The 21,499-nt window shown below is 40.5% G+C and overlaps 2 protein-coding genes across 4 annotated transcripts in view; one reads left to right on the plus strand and one right to left on the minus strand.

The window, feature by feature from the left end:
* Nucleotides 1-3,765: 3,765 nt before the first annotated feature.
* oat (ornithine aminotransferase) lies at nucleotides 3,766-19,230 on the minus strand. Its single transcript, XM_030754957.1, has 10 exons — nucleotides 19,111-19,230; nucleotides 7,648-7,882; nucleotides 7,190-7,414; nucleotides 7,011-7,106; nucleotides 6,510-6,637; nucleotides 6,126-6,248; nucleotides 5,533-5,661; nucleotides 5,307-5,420; nucleotides 4,984-5,128; nucleotides 3,766-4,828 (listed from the first exon to the last, which is right to left on the minus strand). The coding sequence occupies exons 2-10, from the start codon at nucleotides 7,856-7,858 to the stop codon at nucleotides 4,668-4,670; spliced, it is 1,332 nt and encodes a 443-aa protein (XP_030610817.1). The 5' UTR covers nucleotides 7,859-7,882; nucleotides 19,111-19,230; the 3' UTR covers nucleotides 3,766-4,667.
* Nucleotides 19,231-19,538: 308 nt separating this feature from the next.
* lhpp (phospholysine phosphohistidine inorganic pyrophosphate phosphatase) overlaps nucleotides 19,539-21,499 on the plus strand; it is a 29,079-nt gene continuing 27,118 nt past the window's right edge. For 2 of the 3 annotated variants that reach the window (XM_030755931.1, XM_030755930.1), the window contains exons 1-3: nucleotides 19,539-19,690; nucleotides 19,856-20,043; nucleotides 21,287-21,440. In XM_030755931.1, coding sequence (XP_030611791.1) covers nucleotides 19,539-19,690; nucleotides 19,856-20,043; nucleotides 21,287-21,440 — 494 coding nt within the window. The remainder of the gene's footprint in view (nucleotides 19,691-19,855; nucleotides 20,044-21,286; nucleotides 21,441-21,499) is intronic. The other variant, XM_030755932.1, reaches the window with a different exon arrangement.

The raw sequence follows: 21,499 nt of genomic DNA on the forward strand, positions 1-21,499 counted from the left end.
TTTCTTGCTCATTTCTCTGCCTCCCTGAATATGAAATAATGACCTGTCCTAGACTCTAGTGCTGTGTACATTTTTGTCCAGGAATATACCATCTGTTTTTGCAGTAGATACAAACAAAAACCTCATCATAAGACAATGACCTGAATTATTAGAGGAAATCATTTGAAAAGCGTCTGAAAACTAATTAGCCTCTGTAGCATAGTTGAGATATATCTGATTGCATAATATCATCTCAAAACAATGGCATTTGTGGCGCATTTTGAATCTGCAGAAAGTTTTGATCATGAGTAGAAATCTTGCTGAAACACATTTAAATGTCTGGCTCTCAAAATTTCCTGTCTGTGGACCTCCAGACCTCCACTTAATGTGTCCCATCAATGCTAAAATGAAACCTGCTTCAATGGTAGTGACTCAGATAATGAGACTGCTGAAGACCAGATGAGGTTAAAACCTCAGGAAAAAAAGATAGAAAATAGTTGTGGGTTTGATTACAAAACAGGCATGATAAATCTCATACTCTTTGGTCTGCAGGTCAGACTGTGTGAGTAGTCAGCAGTTTCCACTTGAGATTGTGCCCAAGTTTCCCAAGTCATGCATTACCGCAAAACATCACTCAAGCTTTCTGCTGCTACCAAAAAAGTAGCACTCAATACGAAACCTTTAAAAAGGAGATGGCCATTAATATTTCATTAAACGTGCAACTCACTGAAGGAAACCTTATGGGTTTTATTGATTTGTAACTGCATTCATTATGCTTTTATACATCTGTCTCAAAGTGAAACCTGATGTCTGCTCCTTTTTTTCCTAAAACAAATTTCCAGGTTTGAAAAAAAATCAATTTAAAAAAAAAAATTTGGTAATTACTGCAGACTAATGTGTTTATTCCACAGTGATTAAATGAATTGATTTGCACTGCCTGAAAGACATGTGGCCAAAGTATTAGGCTATGTTTGCAGTTCTCGGACTGTGGGTCAGGCCACCTGTGGATGGGGACAGCCAAAGAGAAGAAAACTTACCTGAATGAATCAGAATTTATTTTAGGGAAAATACATTTTTTGATGCTACTGTGCTGATAGCAGGCACCTTTTCTTTTTTTCAAATGAAGGTTGTGAAGATTTTCTTTCTTTCTTGGTAGAAAAAAAATCAGTAATGTGAAAAATTATATTTCTCCAGCAGCATCTTCATTTTCTGTTCCTGCTCCAGCTCAGCCTGTTATTTTAGAACGTTTTTCACCTGTTTTTTTTTTTTTATACCTCAGCCAGGAAAATTTTTGGATTCAATGAAAGCATCATTCTGTTCTCTCAACATTTTACCTGCATCTCCGTTCTAAAATGTCTTTCAGTATATCAATCCTTGTGTACTCACTATAATTAACACCGCATTGGTCTCTGGTCAAGTCCCTGCTTATTTTAAGAATGCTGTCATTCACCCACTCTTTAAAAACAAACAAACAAACAAACAAACAAAACGTAACCCTTCTATTCTCAGCAGCTACAGAACCAATTTTAAAATAATTTCTTGCTAAGACTTCAGAAAAGGTTATAGCTTGCTGTCATAGAGCTCATTCTACAGACAAAGCTCTTCTTACAGTGTCCGGTGACATTTTGATGCAAAATGATTTAGGAGAATGTTCTCTTTTGCTGATGCTGGACTTTACTTCTGCCTTTAAGGCAGAAGTAAAGTGATGGTCAGCAGTATTTAATAAATACTGCTGATCATCACGTGTTGCTCAATAGGGTGACATACTTGGTGGGTGTATCTGGGTCTGCTTTGGAATGGTTCACATCATATCTATCTAAACACTCCGTTTTTGTGACTGTTTCTAAGTACAGGTCCTCTTCCACTTTTCTTACCTATGGTGTGCCACAAGGTTTTGTGTTGGGTCTCTTATTGTTTTTGTTATATCTACTCCCTCTACAGCCCATTTTGAGCACTTTTGAGGACATTTCCTATCACTGTTATACAGATGACTTTGTGTTATATAGCTCTTTTAAGCCCCATGATGTTTCTAAGCTACAGATCCTGAATTGGTGCTTAGACGCTATCAAAAGTTGGATGACTGACAGCTTTCTCCAACTTAATGAAGCAAAAACTGAAGTCCTTGTTTGTGCCCCTGACAAATTTGTGCCTGAGATAAAGGAAACTCTTGGTCCTCTTGCCAAACCTTGACGTAACTTTTGACTCAGCATTCACTCTTAATGTTCATGTCAAAATCTCTGATTCACTCTTCTTTTAACTCTTAAGAAATGTTGCCAAAATAAGACCCATTATGTCATGCTCTGAACTGGAGATTATTATTCATGCATTTATTTCATCACATTTGGATTACTGTAATTCATTGTTCACTTGCAAAACTTCCTTGAAATGTTGTTCAGAATGCTGATGCGAGGGTTCTGACTAAGTCTTCCAAGTACTTTGGCACACCATTGCTCACCCAGCTGCACTAGCTGCCCATTAAATTGAGAGTCCATTTTACGATTCTGGTTTTGACTTTTAGAGCTCTTCATAGACAAGCACCAGCTTATATCTGTGACCTTTTACATCCATATGTCCACATCAGGTCCCTGAGACCATGTGATCAGGGCCTACTGGCTGTGCATCACACGAGGCTGAAAACAAAAAGAGACAGAGCTTTTGCAACATTGGCCCACCAACTCTGGAATCTCTCCTTCTTAGTTTGCTTTAAGTATAATTCATTATGATTTTTTTTTCTTGTAAGCAATTGATTTAAAAAAAAAATTGGGGATATTAGGCTACACTGATGCTGCAAGGAAAGATTTTTTTGTTTTTGTGAGTGTGTGTGTGGCCTCAGATAGGAATTCATGTGACTTTTATTTCACTCGACTGACCAGAGTGTCTTGCTGTGAGACTACTGTGAAGAGGTGTTGGCAGACTTAATTAAAGTAGTCCTTCACATCCTGAAATTTTAGATGACATCTTCAGTGAAGCCATTTACCTGACTGTTTCATCCTTCCTGGCTTATAAAATAAAAACATCCACTCACCTGAGTACAGAATAAGCTGCACCACTGCTTCACAAAAAGCCATATTTAAAAAGCTAGCTCTCACTCAAGTTCAAAATAGTTTGTATTCAGGGCATGACAAGGGTCAAATCACAGTCAGTAGAAGGCTCTGTGTAGTACTAGTCTGAAGGATTCTTAGACATGCAAAAAGGTGGATCATCCAATTTGTGGTTTAATGGTTTTAAAGAAATGCTGCATACCTTAAGTCATCAGTAGGGCTTGAATTTTCTCCCTGCACATTGTGTTTGCTTTGGATACTTTTTTGGATCCTGTTTCATTTCAAAAAGGGCACAGCACCCTCTAGTGTTACATTTATATTCATTGCAAATATTTTAAATATATAATGCAAAGGAAAAATTTTTGTGACATGATAAATTGACATGGTAAATTAGCCATATGCTTAATGAATATTTTTTTAAAGCAAATTAGAAGCATGTTTATGGATCTGCGTTCCAAATTTTTTCCCATCTTTTTTTTTAAACTACTGATTAATCTGGATGTTTTTGCTTAGTTAAATAGAAACCCTTTCCAAAGGACAAAGCGTAAAATAGAAACCTCATTTAACACAGAACTTAGCCCCATTTCCATCCATCCATCCATTACAAGTTAGGTACAACCAAGATAAGGTCCTTTTACATGGGCTATCTTCCAGATTTTAATCAGCAAAGTCATCTGAGTGACTCACTGAACTCACTTCGTGGCACGCTAAACTAATGGTGCAAGCAAGCAGCAAGAGACAAGAGAAAGGTGTGAACTAATTTATTTAGAGAAAAACTGATTCAACAACATAAAGGTGCAATTGCCTTATGATGACAATCTTTACATACTGTAAAAATGTAGTACATAAATACAGTAAATATTTTACACCAAACTAGGTGTAGCTAGCAGCACAAGCCCTCCCAACCTTCAGTAGTGCTTATACAACGTGATGTTATATAAATCAATATGCCAGATCCTTCAGTATGAAGTGTAAAGACCTCTTGATCACATTTTAGAAGTTCAATTATTGCAATCATCTGAGATCATTTCTTCCAGCAACACACAATAATTTGTGTACCCTTGTCAAAAATGTTGGTTTTGTTTTGATGTTATATTTAAGGACAAAGATGTTTAGCAAGAAGATTTTCAGATTTCCTGCATTCTAATAAAACACCTAACACCAGACTAAAAGTTATAATGTAATCTTGTAATCTGAAAGGATTTCACGAGATGGTGCTCTGCCAGCCTTGTAAATGTTTGATGTGATGCTTCTTAAATGGAAAACTCTAACTTTTGACCTTTTCCTTCTTGAAAAATAAATTATTTGAAAGTAAACTTATTTACTCGCTTACTGAGTGTAAAAGTAAAATAAGGAAAAAAAAAAAAAACACCTTCACTTCTCTAATTTTTGCAGTCTTTCCTGAGGCAGTCTGACACTTTCTTTCCAGCCGTTTCTCTGTACAATATCACTGACCTCAAAGAAACAAACACTACATATACAGCACTATTGTACTGTATTTCTACAGGAATGACTACCAAGGAAATTCTGCCTCTGCAAAAACAATGAAAAATCAAAGTAAATCAGCTACTTTTTGACCAACCACAGCTTCTGCTAATGCGGATTAGCAGTTTGAAGAATGTCAATGTGTTCTTCAGTTGTTACCATTTAGAAAGACATAATGGTTCTTTGGATGATATCAATGCAATCTTCGAGCTCATGCTCCTTGATGATGAGGGGAGGAGCCAGGCGGATGATGTCACCATGGGTGGGTTTGGCCAGCAGCCCATTGTCCCGAAGACGCAAGCACACTCTCCATGCATCGTAGTCTGCGGAAGATTGTTTTAATATAGCTTAGACAGGTTTTCTGTTAAAACATGACAGCACTGCTAAAATCTGGATATTGTGATTCCACTTTCTAAAATATTTAAAGATTCTAGTCAAGATGCTTATCTTAAATACCAAATAATGATCATCACTGTACCTCTGGTCTCTTTGATGACGACTGCATTGAGGAGGCCTTTCCCTCTCACTGTTGCCACAATGTCTTTGGGCAGCTTGCTCAGCTCAGCCCGCAGCTTCTCCCCCATCCTCTGGGCATTCTCTGCCAGCTTCTCCTCCTCCAACACCTACAAATAAGAACAGCAAGAATGAAAAACAAACACGCTGATTATTAAAGTACAAACTCTACTTCTGATTTTAAGTCTTCTTCTGATATTGTCAACTTTATGCCACATTTATGATGTTCATTTTATTTAATGTGTTTTAAACTGATAAGGAAAAAGTAAAGTGCACTTTAACACTGACCTCTAGTGCAGCCATAGCCACCCGACAAGCCACTGGGTTACCTCCATATGTGGACCCGTGCTCACCAGGCTTAATGGTCAACATTATCTCGTCATCACATAGTACAGCAGATACCTAGTGCAGACAAAAACAAATTAGGTGAACTACTATGTCTTACAAGCCCCTGAATCTCCATAAGGTTTGCAACTTCTAACAAAGCGTGACTGAACCAAAGTAAAATACTTACTGGATAAACACCTCCGGAAAGAGCTTTGCCCAGAATAACAATATCTGGACGAACTTCTTCGTGGTCCACAGCCAACCGTCGGCCAGTACGTGCCAAACCTGTCTGGACCTCATCCGCAATCCACAACACCTGAACAAAAAACAGCAGCAATCTCACAACCACTTAACCTCTAACTAATAGTAATGAAATAGACTAGTGTTGAGTAAAAATGGACATCTTGGTGTCTAAGAATAAACCAAAGCCTGACTAAGTACTTTCTGAGATGCCTTCATTTATGTTACTGGTACATAAATAGTCTACTAATTCATTATACTGTACAACTGTTTCCAAAAAAGTTGGAATGATTCTCTTTCAGCTTTTATCAACCACCTAAAAATTACTACCTCAAATGAATGCCTGCTATTTGATGCCAACATTCACACGCTTGAAACCATAAAACAGCGTGAAGCAAGCGTCAGGAAATGTTCAAAATATATTTCTGTTTTTATAGCAGACACCAGACTCCAGTTCAGTTTGAAGGCAAACCTGTTTCCTTATTGGCCTGTAGGTAATCACTCATAACATTTCTTTTCTGTGTGTTTCTCAACACTTACATTGTATTTTGTGCAAAGTTCTCTGACTTTAGTCAGGTAGCCCTGGTCAGGCACCACCACACCAGCTTCCCCTTGGATGGGCTCCACCATGAAAGCTGCAACATTTTGGTCTTGAAGGGCTTTCTGGAGACAGGATGGGGGGGATGGGGGGAGAGAAGATATGCATGTGGGATAACTGTCAATAAGTAAACGATACTTCAGTCAATTATTCACTTCCTATTTTGAAACAAAGTCTGCAGTTGCAAAGATTCAGTGAATAACTTGTTCCTCATGTGTACATACACAGAAAGGGTGTCACAGACTATATTAGATGCTTGTGACAACATAAAACTCAAATCTATCCCACTGTACATGACAGAAAATCTAGTGCATGAAAACCTGTACCTCCAGTGCAGGAATGTCATTGAACGGGACCAGTTCAAATCCTGGCATGTAGGGACCAAAACCCTCGTAACTACTGGGATCAGTGGAGCTGGAAATGGCTGCCAAGGTGCGGCCCCAGAAGTTTCCATCTAATCAAGAGGAATAAAGAAGATGGCATTTTATATCATATCGCTATCAGTTTTATTTTGGTTTTCTTTAAACAAACAAGGAACATCTGAAATATATAATTTCTAAGAAGTAACTTGCTTGGTTTAGCTCACTGGTCCCATATTAGTAGAGTAGGTTATTGTGCCTGTCAAGTCAAGAAATCTTGGGTAAGCTTATCTTATTAAAGTAAATCTTAGGAATGTTGGGTCTATTTCTGCAGGAATGATGTGTCAGAGATGCACATGATTTTGACTCAAATTTCTCTAATTACACATCAAGTAAGGTGACAAAATTGGCAAACACCAAAACTGTGAAGTAAATTTACATAAAAAAAAAAAAAAAAGACTGACTTACTTGCAAAAATTATTTTCGCCTTGTTTTTAGGAACCCCCTTTACATTGTAGGCCCACTTGCGTGCGAGCTTGCAGGCAGTCTCACCACCTTCAACACCTAAATTATAGTAAAAGAGGAGTCAACAAATCTACTCATGATGACCTCTGAAGATAGCTCATACAATCGTCATTAGGTGTTACCTGTATTCATGGGCAAAACTTTATCATAGCCAAACATGTTGGTGATGTACTCCTCATAGGCTCCCAGTACATCATTATAAAATGCTCTGGAAGTCAGGGCAAGCTTAGATGCTTGGGAAGTGAGTGCAGCTATGATCTTGGGATGGCAGTGGCCCTGGTTTACAGCACTGTATGCACTGAGGAAGTCATAATAACGGTTCCCCTCCACATCCCACACGTTGATGCCTGGAGTAAAGAAGAAAACCAGATGGACACACATCGTTTGGACATGTGCAGAGGAGGGATGGTGGATATATTGAGCAGATGATGTTAAAGATCGAGCTGCTAGGCAGGAGGAGAAGAGAAAGACAACAGAAGAAGTTTATGGATATAGTCAGAAAGGACATGCAGCAGGTTGGTGTGCCAGAAGAGGATGCAGGGTGAGATCATTTATTTTAAGTGTCATAGGACAAACTTACCTTCCCCTCTCTCCAAGGCCACAGGCAGGGGATGGTAGTTGTGTGCTCCATACTTGTCCTCACGAGCGTAGATTTCCTCTGAAGTCAGTAGGCACTCAGCCCTCTTTTTGGCGGCAGCAGCTGAGGCGGGACATGTCCCAGAATGGATGCCACAGCGGAGAGCGGGTGCAGCACGGATCACACGGCTAAGCTGGAGAAACATTGCCTTCATTCCGTTTTATGCTAGGTGATATATCTGCAAATTTGAGCACAAACAAGAAAGATTAGGCACTAGGAGTAAATTATTTTTGTCAATAGTGTTAACCCTAACCCTGTTGCTTTATTATAACAAAAAAAGGCTTCCGTAAAGCTAAGACATCTTAGTACTTGTTACTCAGAAGAAAACCGGAACAAACTAGGGTTTCTTTCCAACACTGCAGCCAAAGAGTCAGAGCCAAGTTTTTCTTTAACTTCACCTACACCAATTCATCCAGGATGGCACATCAATATGTGGCACTGCCAGAAGGTTTGGTGTGTCTCCCAGCACAGTCTCAAGAGCATGGAGGACATTCCAAGAGACAGGCAGCTACTCTAGCAGAGCTGGACAGGGCTGTAGAAGGTCCATCAGCAGAACTATGGCAGACTGTTTTAACATAAAATCCGTTTGTCTGACTATCCGTAATTACATTTCAGATATCTAAAACTGCATTTTGACTAAACAAAACTACATTTTGACTATCCGGAATGGTAATTTAAGATATCCACAATTACATTCTGACTAGTAAGAATAATAATTCAAGATAGCTTCAATAATATTTTGACAAGTCAAAATTCCTTTCAAGATATCTCAAATGACGTCAACGGATTCGTCATTTGACGGGTCACACATCCGTAATTACAATTTAACATATCTCAAACATAATTATGACTTGTCAAAATTACGTTTTAGATATCTGAATTTAACGATTGCATGTAAGCCCCCTTGTTCTGTACTGAGCTGTCCAAACAATTGCCTGTGTAGAATTTCATGTGGCTGCAATGGCGCTGGCCATTGTGGACAAAATTGTAATAAAATGCAGCAATATAGAAAGAGCTCTTCAGTATGGGATATGCGGAGAGCGCGAGAATCGTGCACGTAAAGACTGCTTAACAAATCTGCACAGAAAAAAAAAAAAAAAAAAGAAATCTGCACAGAATCTCTGATTTTATGGCAGGCCGTTTTAACAAACTGCCTCATAAACATTCTGCCAAAATGCTACGTAATTCAAGATATCTCAAACGTCATTCTGACTAGTCAGAATATTAATTTATGATATCTTAAATAGAAAAGCCGTCTAATTCAAGATATCTATAATTCGTTTTGAGATATCTTAAAAGGCATTTTGATTAGTCAAAATTACAGTTCTAGATATCTCTAATTTAGTTTTGCCTAGTCATTATTTGCTTTCAAGATATCTAGAATTTAATTTGCACTAGTCAAAATTATATATCGCCTATCTAAAAATACATTAAAGATATCTTAAATTAGGGTGTCATTTAAGATATCTTTTATTAGAATTATGACTAGTCAGAATAAAAAAACAAGATATCTCAAATTCACTTTATGACTAGTCATAATTTAATTGTAGATATCTGAAATGTGAGTTTCAGATAGTCAGTAATTCATTGAAGATATCTCGAATTGAAGCCACCATACAAATGAATGGTAAATCTGACGTCATTTCGACAAGTCAGAATGTAATTAGTGATATCTCATATAAGTATTTTGTCTAGTCAAAATATAATTAGAGATATCTTAATTTATTAATACATCTAGTCATAAATCAATTTCAGATATCTGGAATGTAAGTGTGGTGAATCGGATTTTATGTTAAAACGGCCTGCCACACAGAATGGGTATCTGGTCCTTTGTGCAAGGAGGAACAGGATGAGCACTGCCAGAGTCCTACAAAATTACCTTCATCAGACCATTGGTGTGAATGTCTCTGACAAAACAATTAGAAACAGATTTCATGAGGGGGACCTGAAGGCCCGACCCCCTCTAGTGGGGCCAGTGCTCACTGCCTGGCACCATGGAGCCCGATTGGCATTTTCCATAGAATACCAGATTTGGCAGGTCCACCACTGGCACCCTGTGCTTTTCTCAGATGAGGACGCAACAGCACCCTGTCTGCCATTAGGTATTAGGATGAAATCTTTGAACCCATTGTCAGACCCTTTTCTAGTCGCTGGGCAGGGTGCTCAAGGGTGCTCCATCCAGTGACTCCATTGTCCTGCTGGGTGGCTTCGCTGCTTTAGAGCCTCTCTTCACACATCTTCCGAACTGGAAATTAAAATTATGGATCTGGTCAGCTGGTCTCTCAATGCTATTGACTGATCAAATTTTCACCATGAGAAGATTGGGGAAAGGAGAACCCTCTTTCCTCTTATCCGGTTGACATATCTGGCTGGCTACATTATGGATTCCTGTAGAGGGTGGAAGATGATGTGCATGGCTGTACTGTCGATTGAGGACGCGGCATATATATTTGGCTTATTGATACCAGGATTTCTCCTGATTGGACTTGGGGATACTTGGCTCATCGAGAAATTCGGGAAGTCTGGGCAGCAGTTCGGGCCTTGGTAAGGCTGCCTGTGATGGGAATGCAGAGCAGTACAAACTCAAACTCAGACTCAGTATATCTGGAGCTGAATCGGAAGGGATTAGATCTTGGAGACGTGGCTGTTTCTGCACGGCGAGGAACGAACCAAGAAAATTCAAATAATTGGATTTTTCATCATTGAGAGGTGCCAGAAAGACTATAAGACTGTCAACAAATTAATCAGTGACAGCCTGTACCAAAACAATTGTAGATTAAAAAAAATAAATTAATAAAAAAATTATAAAAATAAATTAATTAATTAAAAAAAAAAAATTGTAGAATCTGGAATTTGGCTCCCTGGCGGCCTTGGATTGCTGGTTATCTCATTTTTCTCCTGGATGTTATGTAAATAGATGCTCTACCCACCCAACCCCACCCCGCTTGTCTTGGTCTTCTGATCTGTGTGAACTGATATCCCTTGACCAAGCTGCTGATGAACATTCCACCTCTTATCAGGAACTGTTGGCTGAGGGAGGAGCTTAGTCAGCCCACAGTAACCCGAACCCACTTCCCTCAGCTGGCTTCCTTCCATCCCCACCCCTCCACACCCTAGCGCTCCCATGCTATATGCCATATGTGCTTACTATGCAGAGGTTTTTTTCAACCTCATACTGTGCCCCCATTATGGGGCAAAATATGATGCTTTTTTTTTTCCTCCTCACCTATCCTATTGTGTTCACTTTGTTTCCCTCTTATCTTTGTAAAACGACAGCACCTTTGATGGCTGCAAGGCCGCAGACACTTATCTCCCCTGTTTGTTTGATTTGTTTGTCTTTTCTTGGATGGGTGTTGTGGAACTCCTTTTCATTACATGTCTGACATGTAATGACAATAAATTGATTCTGACTGTTGAGGCTACTGTTCAGAGCTGTGGTGGTTTGTGCCTGTCGTGGTGGTAATCCCTAAATCAGATGGTGGTCACCAGAGGTGAAGTGAGCCATCAAGCTGAAGGAGTCCTATCGGGCTTGGTTAGCCTGTGGGACTCCGGAGGCAGCTGACAGGTACCGGCAGGCCAAGCGGAACGTGGCTTGGGCAGTGGCCGAACCAAAAACTTGGGTGTGGGAGGAGTTCGGTGAGACCATGGATAAAGACTTTCGAATGACTTCGAAGCGATTCTGGCAAACCATCAGGCAGCTCAGGAGGAGAAAGCCCTGCTCTACTCACATGGTCTATGGTGCGAGTGGGGCGCTGCTCACTTCAACTGAGGCTATAGTCAGGCAGTGGAAGGAATACTTCGAGGACCTCCTTAATCCTACTGACATGCCTTCTGTAGTGGAAGCACAGTCTGGGGATGAGGGGGGATGACTTGCCCATCACTTGCTGCTTTTCCACCGCCGAGGTGCCAGTGCTCGTGCCAGTGCTGGTGTCAGTTTCAGTGTACCGGCAAAATGCTTAAGAACAGGCCTGGGTTTCCACCGCGCTTCTGTGAACTGCTCCTTTACGTATGAATGTGGGTGGGTCCTCGTCTGGACACGGAAGCCGAAGACCGCAAATGTGGGAGGATATGCTCCCATTTCTTCTTCTGCGAACACATTTTACGGTCCAAACAAAACTATTGCAGCATCTGTGTGCAGCACAGAGATAAACACAGACAGTGATTACAAGCAAGATGACAAGTACGCACTTTGTGTCCTTTTATCTGTGATATGAACTGATACAAAGCAGCAAGTTCAGCCTTAGGGCCCAACTTAATTCACAGCCATGAAAATCGCTTCGGTTTTCTCATGTAATACAAATGTAATATGGTAGAAAACTTGATGTTGAGATGGCAGAGTCACGTCCTTCTGCCGCTTTCATCTCGCGTTCTTGGTTCGAGACCAGCTAGCTTGCGGGGCCTGAGTTGAACCTGTTTTTCGGCCAAACACCGAGTGCGTTCACGGTGGAAAAAACACTGAACGGTTCAAATACTGGCAACGGCACCGAAACCCCGTTGGTGGAAAAGCGGCTGTGGTGTCTGTACTGCTATGTTAAATTCTATATATGCATATATGGTCTCTTTCCTTAAAGCCTTTGTTAGTTTGTGCAGAAGGGTAACTTGGGATGAACATAAAGGTTTGACATCAGTACAAGGAATGCACAAAGGGCCCCTTGTAGGCTCTCTTGCTTCCATATAAGGAGTTGACCATATGTCCAGCTATAGATTAGGGGTTGAAGCTGTTTTCATAGCCATATATGGAAAGTTAGGAATGTGGGGGGTTTCACTAATCCTATATAATCTTTGTGTTCCCTTTGTTGAGGTGTGCAGAAGATCATTGGCTTTCTCTCACCCAGATGTCTCGAGCGTCTGTTTTGACATTGTCTTTTTTGTAAATAAACCTTATGTTATTCATAAGGATTTCTTCAAACACAACATCATGGCATCAAAATCAAGAAACAACACGGCCACTGGGGGTGAGGTCACTGAGGTGGTTAAACAACTCCTTGGTGGCAGGGCCCCTGGGGTGGACAAGATTCGCCATTAGTTCCTGAAGGCTCTGGATGTTGTAGGGCTGTCTTGGTTGACAAACCTCTGCAACATCACGTGGAGATCTGGGGTGATGCCACTGGATTGGCAGACTGGGGTGGTGGTCCCCATTTTTAAGAAGGGAGACCAGAGGGTGTGCTCCAACTATTGGGGGAATCTCACTCCTCAGCCTCCCCGGTAAGGTCAGAATCTCATCTCTGCTCTTTGTGGATGATGCGGTCCTGTTGGCTTCATCAGGTGGTGGCCTCCTGCTCGCAGTGGAATGGAGCCGCTGCTCCTCCACATCAAAAGGAGCCAGTTAAGGTGGTTCGGGCACCTGAATAGGATGCCTCCTGGGTGCCTCTTGGGTGAGGTGTTCCAGGCATGTCCTACCAGGCGGAGGCCCCGAGGCAGACCCAGGACACGCTAGAGAGATTATATCTCTCAGCTGGCCTGGGAACCACTTTGGGTCCCCCAGAATGGGCTGGTGGAGGTGGCTGGGGAGAGGGAGGTCTGGGCTTCTCTGCTTAGGCTACAGCCCCCGCGACCCAATCCTGGGGGTTCACACTCCTCAGCCTCCCTGGTAAGGTCTATGCCAGGTGCCAGATAAGCAGTAGAAAATGAACGGATGGAATATTACTGCTTCATTTATGTGTCTGTTATACATTACTGTTATAGACATTCACATGCTTTATATATTTTCGGGTAATTTAATTGAGAATATTACAGCATATTTTATAAGGATGTCATGTCTATCCTGTTAGAGCCAGTTCTCAAAAAAAAATCTGGCCAATCTGCCTTCCAATATCTTTGCCATTTTATTTTATCACAAATATGAAAATCTTGTGATTTCTTTCCCCTAGACACAAGGAACATTATGGGAGATATACATTAAATTTACCACTGCAGCCACAGCTTTCAAAACAGCTTCAGTGGTTGCAATATATTAAAAGAGCAATATTTGTTTCTGAGATGTAGCATAGCAGAATAAAAGAAGTGGGATGAATGGAAATAAATATAACCTGAATCTTTACTTAAGTATAGTATTTGAGTTGACTGAGTCAAATTCCACCATTATAATATTTTTATACCCTTTTATATTATATTGGCAAAATGGAACGAGGCTAGTCACATGAACTAGCCAACTAGGTAATCTGTTGTTTACTAGCCAAAGTTAATATTACTGTTGACTAAATACACACAGCCTAATAATATTGTTTTTATATGTCCTTGGTCTTTTCTCAGTCTCATAAAATAATATTACATGAGAATACAAACATTATTCCAATCTAAAATTTTATCCTAATATATGTCATGTAGGACACAAGCTGTGAAAGGGAATTTAAAAACAGCTCTATTTGCTGTTGCCTACATTGTAGAGGTTGACTGTGCCTCCACAACTAAACACAAAAATGAGTATACTCAGGGGTTAAAGTGGGATTCAGAAAGTGGGGGAACCCTAAAATCAGCTGTAGTGGCTCCACATGGGGAGAAGAATCACAACTTTCTACTGTGAGCTCCAGTAAATTGTTTTGGTGTGCAGGCTGTGATCAGCTGCTCCTGTTCTGAGGTTTACTGCTCTGTGTGGATGAACTGAATTCAAAAAGATGTAACCCAGTATTTCACGAGCTGAAACCCAGCCACTGTGCACCAGTCCAACACAGAGCTTTACTGTAAATACAGTACAGTAAACTAACCTGTTTATCCAGCACTAAACTGCAGTATTTTCATACAATCTTTGAATTGCACAACATTAGTATACATCCGTTTGTTTTGCAGTCCTTACCTTTATCTCTAACCTCTCTTCTTCCTTTCCTGTGCTCTTTCTTACATGTTTCTCCATCTCTGAGTGAATTTATCGCTCATTCTTTTCTCTCCCTGGAAATACAGCAGCTGGACCTTTAGCTAGCAGACACACTGTGTGCTAAACTACAGACACTTTCTGTGTTTGCTATTTGTTGAGCATTTAGAAATGTTGCATTTACCTGCAGCACATTACTCCCTTTATTTTTGCTCCTCTTCAGTAGAGCTAGCTAGATGCTGAAGTACCATAACTACAACTTACAGACATCGGCACTCAGTCTGGCCCACTCTAACCCCTGATTATAGCGCTATAAATGATACATAAATTATATGGTTTTGCCTCTTTGATCTCTTTGTATGCGATAAGCCCCGGTGATGGTGGATACTCTACTAGGATTGTCTCTTATGCGTTATTGTTCCTCCATTTAGGCTCAGATTGGTTTGATGTTTGAAGGTGCAGTGACCGGAAATGAAAACTTCCCTCAAATATCTGAAACAATAAAGTAACGAGTCTGTTTTGAAAATGTAAGGAGTAGAAAGTACACATATTTGTGTAAAAATGTAAGGAGTAAAAGTAAAAAGTTGTCAGAAAAATAAATACTCAAGTAAAGAACAGATACTTGTAGTATAGTATATAGTTAAATATAGTAACAAAGTATTTGTATTTTGTTACTTCCCACCTCTGGAAAAAATATAACTAATTAGATAAAATAAAGATTTAAGGCTCCATCTCTGTCAAGCAATGCTATCCAAAACTGCCATAGACTGTCACAGTTATCATATGGTTGGTGTGCATTTGAGGCCTCTGGCCTATGGAGATGTGGTCTATGCACAGTGGATTAAAATGGGGTTGTGGTCTTTGTTTAGTGTTGCCAAGGTGAAGTGGCCTCAAATAAAATTAACACAAATATCCAACTACATGAGCTAGAGCACAATCTTGCCCATTATAATATATAATAAATAGTATTTTAAATCCTAATATAATATGATATAATAAGCACAATATACATTTTATGTTTGCAGTGAGCTGTGCAGGGCTAAGGAGGTTGAGGACGTCAAAGGAATCTAATGTCTAGTAGCTCATTAACATGATTCCATAAATAACTTTTTTTAAAACCAACAAGTATGTCAATAATTAAGAACAAGATACATCTGTAAATATTTAAAAGCATTCAGAGCAGGGAAACTACTCACAGCAGCTCAAAATCTGATAGCACAGCAGCTTAAGTTCAAATGAAAAACCCTCCCCACACCTTTGCGTCTTGTCTGGAATTCTTCACCTGATCCACCCAAAACCACTTTGGCTTCCACCCAGTCTGTCCTTTTACAACATAAGTCTTTGACATATACTATCTTGCCAAAAGTATTTGCTTGTCTGCCTTCACACACATATGGACTTGAGTGGCATCCCATTTTTAATCCATAGGGTTTAATGATGTCGGCCCACCATTTACAGCTATAACAGCTTCAATTCCTCTGGAAGGCTTTCCACAAGGTTTAGGAGTGTGTTAATGGGATTTTTTGATCATTCTTCCTGAAGCACATTTATGAGGTTAGACACTGATGTTGGACAAAAAGGTTTGGCTGGCAGTCTCCGCTCTAATTCATCCCAAAGGTGTTGAGGTCAGGACTCTGTGCAGGCCGGTCAAGTTCTTCCACACCCAGGACACATTGGAGAGATTACATCTCCCGGCTGGCTTGGGAATGCCTCGGTGTCCACCCAGATGAGCTGGAGGAGGTAGCCTGTGAGTAGGGGGGGGGCTGGGCATGTCTGCTTAGACTGGTACCCCACAAACTCAGATAAGTGGCAGAAAATCGATGGATGTAAGGTCTCATTAAACTTCTTTTTTATTTAATCAGTGTGTATGTGACTGAACAAATTTCACCTTTGAATGGAAATGGCGAGCCTGAGCCCAGAACTGGAGTCCTGAACAGAGAACAGCATTTGTCTCGTAACCACTCTATTACAGTACCACTAGATCCGGAACACCACTTGACTAAAAAAGAAACGGAATAGTACAAGATGACTAAAAGGACAGACTCAAACTTAAAGGACTGTGGGTATTGAAATGAATGTAAACAAACTGAATGTGAACTTTAGAATTGACATACATTTTTTATTTTTTTTCCCTTTTAAAATAATAATTGTTTTAGCTCATTTCCTGGCTCCAGCTATTTCATTGCACATCACTCTTAGCTCACAATAACTCTTCCAAACCTAGACAATGGTCTATAACGCTTACTACTTAGGCCTAGCCTCGAGTAAAGGGCAACAAGTGGCAGTAACATGATGCCAGGCCAAAGAAGCTCTGAAGCGCTCTGACATTTATAGGAGTTGCCCAGTCCTGGACTGCAGCCACCTTAGCCATATTAGTGTGGCTACTGTATACCATAAGTACCAACAACAAGGCCCAGGAACTGAATCTGCCTTGCTAGCAACTGACACTGTAGCAGGGTTCAACCACAGCTTGTCGAATAGCAGTGAAGGCCTCAGTCACGTTGGACACTGGACAGAACTAATCAAGGACTGTCAAAGTCCTTGGCATGCACCAATAGGGTGTCCAGGTACACAGCACAGCGGCTACAAGGAATGTTCACTGGCACTCTCTCCATAGCCACTCCAACGTTGCTGAATTACAGAGCCCAATCCAGCAACATTGGCATGATGTGGAACTGCCACAGTCCTTGCTCTTTCTGATGGTAATGGCTAGCTCCACTTGCCAGTAGCCACTGTGCAGATTGAGAGAGCTGAACCAGCCAGAGCCTGCAATGTGGTCAAGGTTGAGAGTGGATAAGAGTCCTTCTTGGTGATGGCATTTTTGCAGAACCACAAACTGCCATCCTTCTCACCATGGGCTGTTAGAGGGCTCAGTCATTCCAACAACAGCCATCTCTGAATCTTGTCCTTTGTCACCTGCCAGTTTGTGTGGGTTAGCCAGTCAGAACTCAGGCAAATGAACAGAGCAGATCTGGTGTGTTGGACGTGCCCAGCCCTTCATGCTTTCCTGTAGGAAAAGCTCCAGAAGGAAAGCACGGAGGTCCAGCTCTTCCTGGGAAGCCATGGGGAACTGTGGGTAGCCAGGTCAGGCATGCAGCTGCACATTTAGGACTGCATGAACATGTCTTTAGCATATAGTAATGCAGTTACATGGTAACATTTCAAAGATTTAAACTAAATAAGAAGAATTTAAACAATTACAAAACAGTTCCTGCAACTTCATGCTGGTATGCCCCCCCCCTCCCAAAAAAAATGTCATCAGAGTTGGAGCATACTGCAACATGAAAATTCCACAGAGTGGATAGGCTTTACAGGTCTGCTGAACAACACTTCTCTTTCACATCCAGCACAATGTGTTGAATGTGAAACACACCCACACTAAAGGTGGGTTTACAAAAAGGTAATCCCACAGCAGTATGGTAACTCAGCTCTTATGTTCCAGACCTTTTCCCTGCTCATAAAAATAGACTTAAAAACCTTTCTAACTGAGGACAATTTGCTTTACTGTTGCTTTTTAATATGCTTGAGTATTGGTGAGAAATAAGTGGCACACTAAATAGTTCTGAGGTGACTCACGTCATCTTTCAAGTTGCCTTTCCAGTTTGCTTATGTAACAATTATTATAGGTACTTGAAGCTACATGTGTAATAGATTTTTAGTTTACTGAAATAACCATAAAAACATTAGAATTAGAATTCATTAATTCAACTAACTGCAAGAGTATGGTGTACTTATTAAACTAACTATAACAAAAAATATACAGGAACAAACCTGAATGTTTGTCTTTATCAGTATTTGTCAGAACAAGCAATGGTTCATTTGATTATTTTGAGTTGGAGTTCTTCACACTTTAATTTTAAATTAAGAATAAAAAGTTATTTTTGTAATAACTCTGGTATGACGTAAGCCAGGTTAAACTCTTGAACCCATCTGGCAGCTGCAACATGATATTACCCAAGTCCCTCTGGTTAAACAAGACTTTAAACTGACAAGAGTGCACACGGCAGTGCACAAGCTAATCAGTGTTTGAATAGGAAAACATGGCCGTGAATAGATACACTGCAAACTGGCAGGGTTATAGTAAGGAGAGTGAACGTGTCCCTGTCGATGTGTCACAGTGTTAAAGCCATGATAGGCTGTTTGGGAGCTGCCTCCAGGGTACACCCACCAGCTCTGCGGTCTAAATAAAGATGCGCAGTAGGAATTTCAGATGATGTTGACCTAATCAGCTTTCCTAAACCATCCTGGATTATATAATCCTGCATCACGGCCCCGTGACATGACTTGCAGCCCATTTTAGTTTTAAAATTAGAAAATATAACGAAGTATAGCGAGCGGTTAAATGCGACACTTAGCAGCGATTCGGTATGAACTGATACAGGTTCCTTCTTCCCTATCTTCTTCTTCCCTCTTAAAACACCTTTAAAGCTCATTCATTGTTAAGAGACGCCGGCGCTATGTTTCTTTTATGTAATATACCGGATGGCAGGCGAGCGTGAGCACCTTCCTGCTGTCAAATTTCAGATTTCCATCACTAAACTATTTATAATTTTTTGGGAGAAAATGGAAAATAAAAATAAAAGGAAGTCAAACAGTACCAGAAGGAAGCGGAGCGTGATTAAATTCCTCTCTCTGGGCCGATGATGCTTGTCGTTTGTGTCTCTGTGAAGCGTGCAGTGGCCGGGTTGAGGCGTTTTCAGTGCGTGACTGCGTCACGATTTGGTTACGTCTGCATGTTGCAACTATCTACAGTAATTACGTAGGTTTTACAAAACTGAAATAAAACTGTCATTCCCATGCTGTGGGGTTATTTTTTTTAATTAATTTGTTAATGAAAAATGTTCATTTAGCTTTTATTAACGCATTAATTTATTTTTAATGTTCCGTCTAGAATTTATTGTTAGCACGTCCCCTGGAATCCAACTGTCGGTGTCATTCTATTGTAAGATGTAAATTTTTAAAACACTGTCAATACACACTTTAAACGGGACATGTGGATTGCCACGTGCTGCTTTACTTTATACGCATGCGCACTAATCACTTCGTCATGGCTGACAGTAGCTGGCCGGGCTTTGCAAAGAGTTTAAAAGGTGTGATTTTGGACCTGTGTGGTGTTTTATATGACAGCGGGGAAGGCGACGGAGTTGCCATTCCTGGCTCGATCGAAGCTGTGAAAAAGTGAGTGAATTATTTCACATTTAGAAATAGTTTTAGATTTGCGTGTCCAGTTTGCATGGCTGTCAAAGTCTGTCACTTACTGTGGTCATGTTTAGTCAAATTAGTGTGTTTCCATAACACTGAGCTACATCCGTCCCTCACTGTGCCCTCCTGACCTATTGAAAGGCTCAAGGAATCTGACCTGCAGTTGCGTTTCTGCACCAATGAGACTCAAGCCACCAGAGAGAAGTTTGTAGCCAAGCTTCGAAGACTGGGCTTTGATATCTCTGCATCAGAGGTCTTCCCTCCTGCCCCTGCAGCCATGGCCGTTCTCAAAGACAGGGGTTTACGGCCTCACTTGCTAATACATGATGGTAAGTTTCATATTTGACCCTGTGCAGATGAATGCATTTAAAGTTTTCGGACCATTTCTTAGTTGAGTGTGTTCTAAGAATGCACCTACAATAAATGCTTATTAAAAGTACATTTAAAGGCTCAAAAGCCCTGGTATAGGATATGTGAGCAGTACATAACAAAGTGATTTATGTTACATTTGCAAGTGTTAAATTATAAACGGGGTCATTCCATCTCAAGTACTTGGGTACAATTTTTTTGTATATAAAAATAAATATAGCAAAAACAATTAATAGCTATTAAAAATGAGTTAGTAGCTCATTTCATGTGAGTAGTCTTGCAAAGCCGAGTTGCCGTGTCCAATGGTCCAATTAGTAGTCCAATAAAAGGCTAAAACCTGAACCCTGACCCCCTGACCCAACCCTAACCCTAATGTCACAGGCAAGCAGGGATCAGGGGAATAGCATGCACCTTGGTATATTTTAAACTTAACCTGAATTATTAGACTCGTCCAGAGAATGTCCATACCTACAAAGTGGGCCTTCTTATTGTTCTGCATGTTTCATTTTAGGTCAGCATGGTGGTGCGGTGGTTAGCACTGCTTCCTCACAGTTACAATACCACCTGGAAGGCCTGGGTTCGATTCCACCTTGGCCCAGGCCCCTCCCTCTTCTTCTCTGTGGGTTTTCTCCGGGTACTCTGGTTTCCTCCCACAGTCCAAAGACATGCACTTAGTGGGGTTAGGTTAATGGAAACTCTAAATTGCCCACAGCTGTGTTGGCCCTGCGGCAGGCTGGCGACCTGTTCAGGGTGTACCCTGCCTCTTGCCCTATGCCAGCTGGGATAGGCTCCAGCCCCCCCGCGACCCTGAACAGGATAAGTGGATGGATGGATTTCATTTTACATTATTGTGAATTACAACTACATACTTTTTCACCATATTTGTCATATCTGTCCCAAATTACAGATTTCAGACTTTTATCTTTAAAAGTTTTTGAGATAGTCATGTGCAAACATTGTCTCGGATTACTATGTATTAAAGAAAAAAGACCTGAACGTGGGTGGATGGGCCTTTTTAAAAAATATAGAGAGAAGAATATTTCATACATGAAGCTAAAATTTCACAATAATCATTATATATATATATGTCCAATTTTTAAACCATAAAATTATCAGGCAAATCAGGTGGTTGAGCCAAAAATGTTGTAAAAAATTTGATGATTTGTGATGGAATGATCCAGCTGTGACTTTACTCCTCTGCAGGACTTCTCCCCGAATTTGATGGCGTTGACAAAAACAACCCAAACTGTGTGATTATAGGAGATGCAGCGGAAAATTTTTCCTATCGGAACTTGAATGAGGCATTCAGGGTCCTTATAGGCTTGGAGAAGCCGGTGCTTTTTTCTCTGGGCCAGGGGTAATTTAATATTACTAGTCAGCAGTTGTTACTCTATTGCTTATTCCAAGTAACACATA

The sequence above is a fragment of the Archocentrus centrarchus genome, chromosome 19 (assembly GCF_007364275.1).
Source record: "Archocentrus centrarchus isolate MPI-CPG fArcCen1 chromosome 19, fArcCen1, whole genome shotgun sequence".
Taxonomy (NCBI): domain Eukaryota; kingdom Metazoa; phylum Chordata; class Actinopteri; order Cichliformes; family Cichlidae; genus Archocentrus; species Archocentrus centrarchus.

Bases quoted from the DNA above. Each gene is read 5' to 3' on its own strand.
- oat (XM_030754957.1), bottom strand. From the start codon at position 7,858: ATGAAGGCAATGTTTCTCCAGCTTAGCCGTGTGATCCGTGCTGCACCC. The intron at 6,638-7,010 runs GTAAGTCAGTCT...CCTCTTGATTAG, and splicing joins GGCGAAAATAATTTTTGCAA to ATGGAAACTTCTGGGGCCGC. The intron at 5,662-6,125 runs GTAAGTGTTGAG...TTTTTTGTTCAG, and splicing joins AACTTTGCACAAAATACAAT to GTGTTGTGGATTGCGGATGA.